This window comes from Frankliniella occidentalis, unplaced genomic scaffold (genome assembly GCF_000697945.3).
Source record: "Frankliniella occidentalis isolate FOCC.00 unplaced genomic scaffold, Focc_3.1 Scaffold50, whole genome shotgun sequence".
Classification (NCBI taxonomy): domain Eukaryota; kingdom Metazoa; phylum Arthropoda; class Insecta; order Thysanoptera; family Thripidae; genus Frankliniella; species Frankliniella occidentalis.
The window spans coordinates 196,637-201,846 of record NW_026267180.1 but is presented as its reverse complement, the minus strand read 5'-3'; the positions used below and the strand labels follow the sequence as shown (position 1 = coordinate 201,846).

Sequence of the window (5,210 nt, the reverse complement as noted above, 5' to 3'; positions counted from 1 at the left end):
TGAAAAATTAAATGTACCCCCTACCTCCTCGGTGGGCGGAGCCTAGCGGGCAGACCTACTCGCTAAAAATCAGTGTTCTGCGCATCCCAACTCTGCGCTTTTCTCTGAAAATATAAAATTTTCCGGGCTTTCCGCCGTCGGGGGATGTTGTTGGGACATTTCTCGATCCACCTGGACCGTTTGCGGTGCTTTTCTTGGCGCGCGCGCCTCAAACATTGCCGCAGCGCCTCGCCCGGCCGCGACCCGAGCCTGGCGCGTCATGCGCAGGGCGGCCTCAGTTCGTGGCGCGTCTCAGGACTGGTCGGGCCTACTGGAAACAGACGCGCAAACTCGCGCGCTCATTGGCTGCATTTGAAAAGCTCGCTTCCCTAAATGGCACTTCGCCTCCAGGTTTTATGGCGTTGAGACAGGCGAGTGCGTGCTGTGCTGCGTGAGCAAGGCGTGAGCCCGCGGCCCTCCTCCCGAAGCCCGTCCCGTCGCGCGCCCCGTTTGTCAAACCCGGTGCGGGCCCCGAGCGACGACGGGGTGTAAACACAATTAACTGGGGCCTAAGTGCTGCGCGTCCGAGCCGCGTCCGAGTGTTGTCGGGAACGAGTGCGGTGCTCCAGCGGGAGAGGCGGAGCCGACAGCCGACCGTGCTGAATGGTGTTGTGTTGTGTGTGAAGTGAGGTTAAGTGAGGTTAGGGATGGACGACCAGCGAGCTATGATGCACGGTGTAGGCAGCCAGGTCGGCATGATGTCTCAGCCCTACGGCATGCAGGCCGTGGACCCGGGCCACGCGCCCCCGGCCACCCCGGACCAGGAAACCAGAAAGCAAGACATCGGCGAAATCCTACAACAAATCATGAACATCACGGACCAGTCCCTGGACGAGGCACAAGCAAGGTGAGATACTACTAAGTTTGCTGTCGCTGACACTCTGCAGACTGTGATTCCATGTTTTTGATGGTTCTGTGGAGGAGGGATTTGTTGGGATTAGAAGCCTGAGAGACCTTTGATGAGGGGTGGCAACTGTCACGAACCCATGACATCTTTGCAAGGATTCGTTCAAAGTGTCTTTCTCCCGTATTGTCATTCAAAGAATTAAGAAATTTATTTCCTCATGTATCTGTCATGCTGTCATTTATTATTGTGATTGAGAAGTTCTTGATTCTGTTCTTACGTTGCACATTTGATTCCTAATTGTGTCAGACAGAACATTTATTCAACTATCGGTGCTAGTGGACGTAAAATTTACAGTAGAGACCTGTCGACAATCTTCTGTGTTTTTTAAAGTCAGCTGTTTTTAGGGAAGTGTCAGAACCATTATGTTGTTGGTTTGTTTACATGCTGTCACTTTTGTTTACATGTTGTCAAGTCATTATTAATTGAAATTCTTGGATGGTTTATATTAAACAATATTTTGTTTGCAAATTATTGCAGTTATATTGTTCTAATTCGGATCATTTTTTAAAATTGCTTGTTTAATTAAGCATTGTGCATATAATAACTTAAATCATTTAAAGGCAGCATTTAGCCATCAGATTGAAAAGCAAACAATTTTTAAAGGCCGATTAATCATTTATAGTGATGTAAATCAACCTTATTCTTCATTCCTTGCTTGTGGCAATCTTAACCATCTGTAATTTTATGTGGTAACAAATTAATTAATGAGTGAAGCTGATCGGTTGACTTCTCTATACTGTGGGAGTATTCTGTCCCCTGTGTTTCTATAGTTATCAGCAATATAATTTAAACTCTGGAGAAGTTATGACAAATTCTTGTGAGAAGTATACTTGATTGTCGCCTGTCCGTCTGAAATCCAAATGAAGCCATTCTCGACCGCTCCATTTCCGAAAACTTTACCGTGCGTGTTTTCGCCTGCGGGAAAGTTATGACAAATTCTTGAGAGACACACATGCCTGTTGGTGTGAAATCCAATGGAGCCATTCTCGACCGACTCCATTTCCGAAAACTTTACCGAGGGCGTTCGCGCCTGCGAATTCCTGGAACTCCTTACTAATTGCCTGGCTCCAGTGCGTCCCAGCCTGGAGCCCCCGTCCTTTCTAAAACGAGTGGCAGTGTCACCTGGAAATTCCCGAGTAGTAGAGGGTTGGGTTCCGCGGGGTCCCGTCGAGCCATGTGCGATATAATTGAACTGGAATGATCTGCCGACGTCTTTCCTTCCCTCGTCCAACAGTGGCTTCGAGTGTTGCCACTGGTGTAACGCGCGTTGTTCTACGCGTCGTGTGTACATTGTCAGCTGATTGTCAACGCAAACATGCCGGGGCAGGGCCGGGCAGGGCCGGGCAGGGCAGGTGTTATCGGGGTAAATAGTGTCAGCCCAAACAGGCCGGAGTTTGTATGGAGGAGATAGGCCCTTGTGGAGGGGGCCGTTCCAAAACGCTATCGAGGTGATGTCGAATCAATGGCTTCCAACAGAAGGGGTTGCTTGCCGATGCCTTCTCATACTGCACCCTGCGCACATCTGAAACCCACATCCGCCCTTTTAGGACGCTTTAGAAATGTGTTCGCGGCATTCAAATAAGTAGCGCCCATCGCAAAGTGTGCTGAGAAGAGACCGCAAGTGTTGAACGCACGGTTACAGTCGAGGGAAAGGGGTATTAGAAGTATGTACAAATTCGAACACATTTATGATAAAATTCTGAAAAGTTCTGCGTGAAATAGCGCCCAGGCTTATATATGTTTAAAATATTACAAGTTTCTGCTCAACTTCTGTTATTCAATCAATGTTATGTCACATTAGTTTTCATGTAAAAACTGCCACATGGTGTTAATACAAGATGTCACATTGGTCTTAACGTGAGTCGCCCACGCTCAGCATCGTAAATTCCACAGACAGTATAATGTGACAGTTTTCACAGGTAAAGGAATATGACGTCACACGCATTGAACAACAGTGATGAATGCAACGGTCTGGAGTGTGGATGTGATTCAAACTGGCAGGAAGAATGACTGCACACCGACTGCACAAAGTACGGTGACAAGACAAGTTTTCGGTGTAAGAGGCTTGTCTGGCGGTCGATGGACTGTGGACATTCAATGCAATTGTCGATGACGCCCACCTTTACTGTGCAGTCTTGTGTTTGTTTTGTCAACCACGATACGATGCCAGTGATCGAATGCCACGCACTACTTTCTTGGCCGGCGGGCCGTGTGTAGGGTGTCGAGTTCCGCGCGGCGGTAACCCAGTTTGGTTTCTTTTGGGTTGTTAGGCCCCCCCAGGAAGGGCCGCGTGGGGTGGGTCGCGGATAACTAAGTACTCGACTGTCACACCCTCGATTAGCCGACCCGCGGGGCCCCCCTCAGGGGCTGCCAACCTTCACCCCGCCGCCCCGCGGGGCCCCCTTAGGGGCCGCCAACGCCGCCGCGGGTCAGTAAACTTTTACGGCCGCATCCCAAGGCCACCGCGTTGGGCCCTTAGGGTGGCGTGGCGTGGCCGCCAGCCCCCGCCAACCCCCACGGACAGGCAGCACTGCCTGCGTGAGATTTGCATGCGATACTTATTGGGCGTAGCTCAATCAAATGTACACTAAATGGCCGGGAACGATTTTTGTGCGTATGTGTCTTCGTGCACATCTATAAATCAAATACAAATGTGTAGTTACGTGTACATACAAAACAATGCATTTTCACCTACACTCTTAGTTCCTTACAAACAGCGGGGATCGTATTTCGAAGAATTTGTTTGTAACTTACAGATCTCAAGCAGCCATATTACGATTTTCCTTCGTAGTACGAACACCCCCATTCGTAATACGAAAAGCCTCGTTTGTAATACAAACCAGGCTCTTCGTAATACGAACAGTTTGTTTGTAATACAAATGCTCCAAATCATTTGTACGTTACGTTACGGTGTGCGCAAAGACACATCCCTAGATACAAAAATTGTTCATCCCCATTTAGTGTGTAACTGGGATAAAGCATCTACTAATTTATTGGAAAAATACTGTCTCAAAGTTGCGACTTTTTCTTGTGTGTTTAGTCCTCATCAGATTGTCCGGCGCGTGTACTCGGCTGTGTTTTAATTTCCGCGCTCTCCCCTTGTGAGCCTTGCGGCGCCTTGCGGGGGCTCGTCGGTCGGAATGGCGGCGGATCGCGCCGTTTCTGCTGTCCGATTTGTCTCCCGTTTGCCGCGCGACACCGAGCCAAGATTGAAAGCCGACTGACTGATGGGGTTTTTGCCGGATCAAATGGCTGTCGGGTGTCGGGGGAGCGCCGCGCAAGCTGGTCTGGGGGGTTGCCTTGTCGGGCAGGTTCTACTCGCCGTTGCGCACTCGAATTGGTAGGGATGCAAACTTTATGCGATTGTATAATTTCAGAAGTTTCTAAATCGCTTCGAAATGACAATTAAGTATCGATGGTCGGGGTATGACGCTACACTCGACCGTTTAAGCTCAGACGATAATGTGCGTACCCAAACCATAGATACTTTGTCATTTTGAAGCGATTTAGAAACCTCTGAAATTGTGCGATCGCATGAAGTTTACCTACGAATTGGGATGGGACGATTTTTGTACCTTTAAAGTTGCACAAGGGCAGGTGACAAGTAAGACTGCCCGGTCGTGGGGAGCGATCCTTATCCGAATCTTGCATGGCACCAAAAAGTAAATGTTAGTTAATGTTAAGATTAAGGGCGTGAAGTTCCCTGTCTAATTTTGTTCCCTCTGTCATTTTGCAGAAAACACACGCTAAATTGTCATCGGATGAAGCCAGCACTTTTCAGCGTCCTGTGTGAAATCAAGGAAAAGACAGGTGAGTTTTCTCCCCGTTCAATATCGCTGTTATGATTGGCGGCCAAAGCAGTTCGTGGCTGCCAAATGGCCGCTGGACGCTTTGATTCCAAATGTGTTTTATTTTTGTATTTTTTTACCCCTCTTGCGAGGCTGGAATGGATGGTGTAATCACCATGTGATTGACAGCCCTCGCTTTTGCAGCTGCTGTTGCCGCTGCTGCACCAACCACATTTTCATTCGTTTCTCTTATTTTTATTTGCCTCGTCCGCCCCCGCGCCCCGCCCACAATCCACCTCCTACTCTGCTATATTTTTCCTCTCCGTTTTCTTATTTCTGCCGCTCGCTATGGACACCCTTGGGAATGCCGTTTCCGGTTTTCGGAGAGGGTTCGAACCTTTCGCTTTTTGGTCGGTCCCCGTCCTTGTGTGGCGGCAGCCAAGTGCCTTACTGAGCGGGGGCGGGCGGGGGGCGGA

General features: G+C 49.2%; 1 protein-coding gene across 1 annotated transcript in view; it reads left to right on the top strand.

The window, feature by feature from the left end:
* Positions 1 to 273: 273 nt before the first annotated feature.
* Positions 274 to 5,210, top strand: part of LOC113210011 (homeobox protein extradenticle-like) — a gene marked incomplete in the record, with an annotated part of 156,880 nt that continues 151,943 nt past the window's right edge. Inside the window, 2 exon segments of the mRNA XM_052267304.1 lie at positions 274 to 886; positions 4,683 to 4,756. Of these exon segments, the coding sequence (XP_052123264.1) occupies positions 687 to 886; positions 4,683 to 4,756 (274 nt within the window).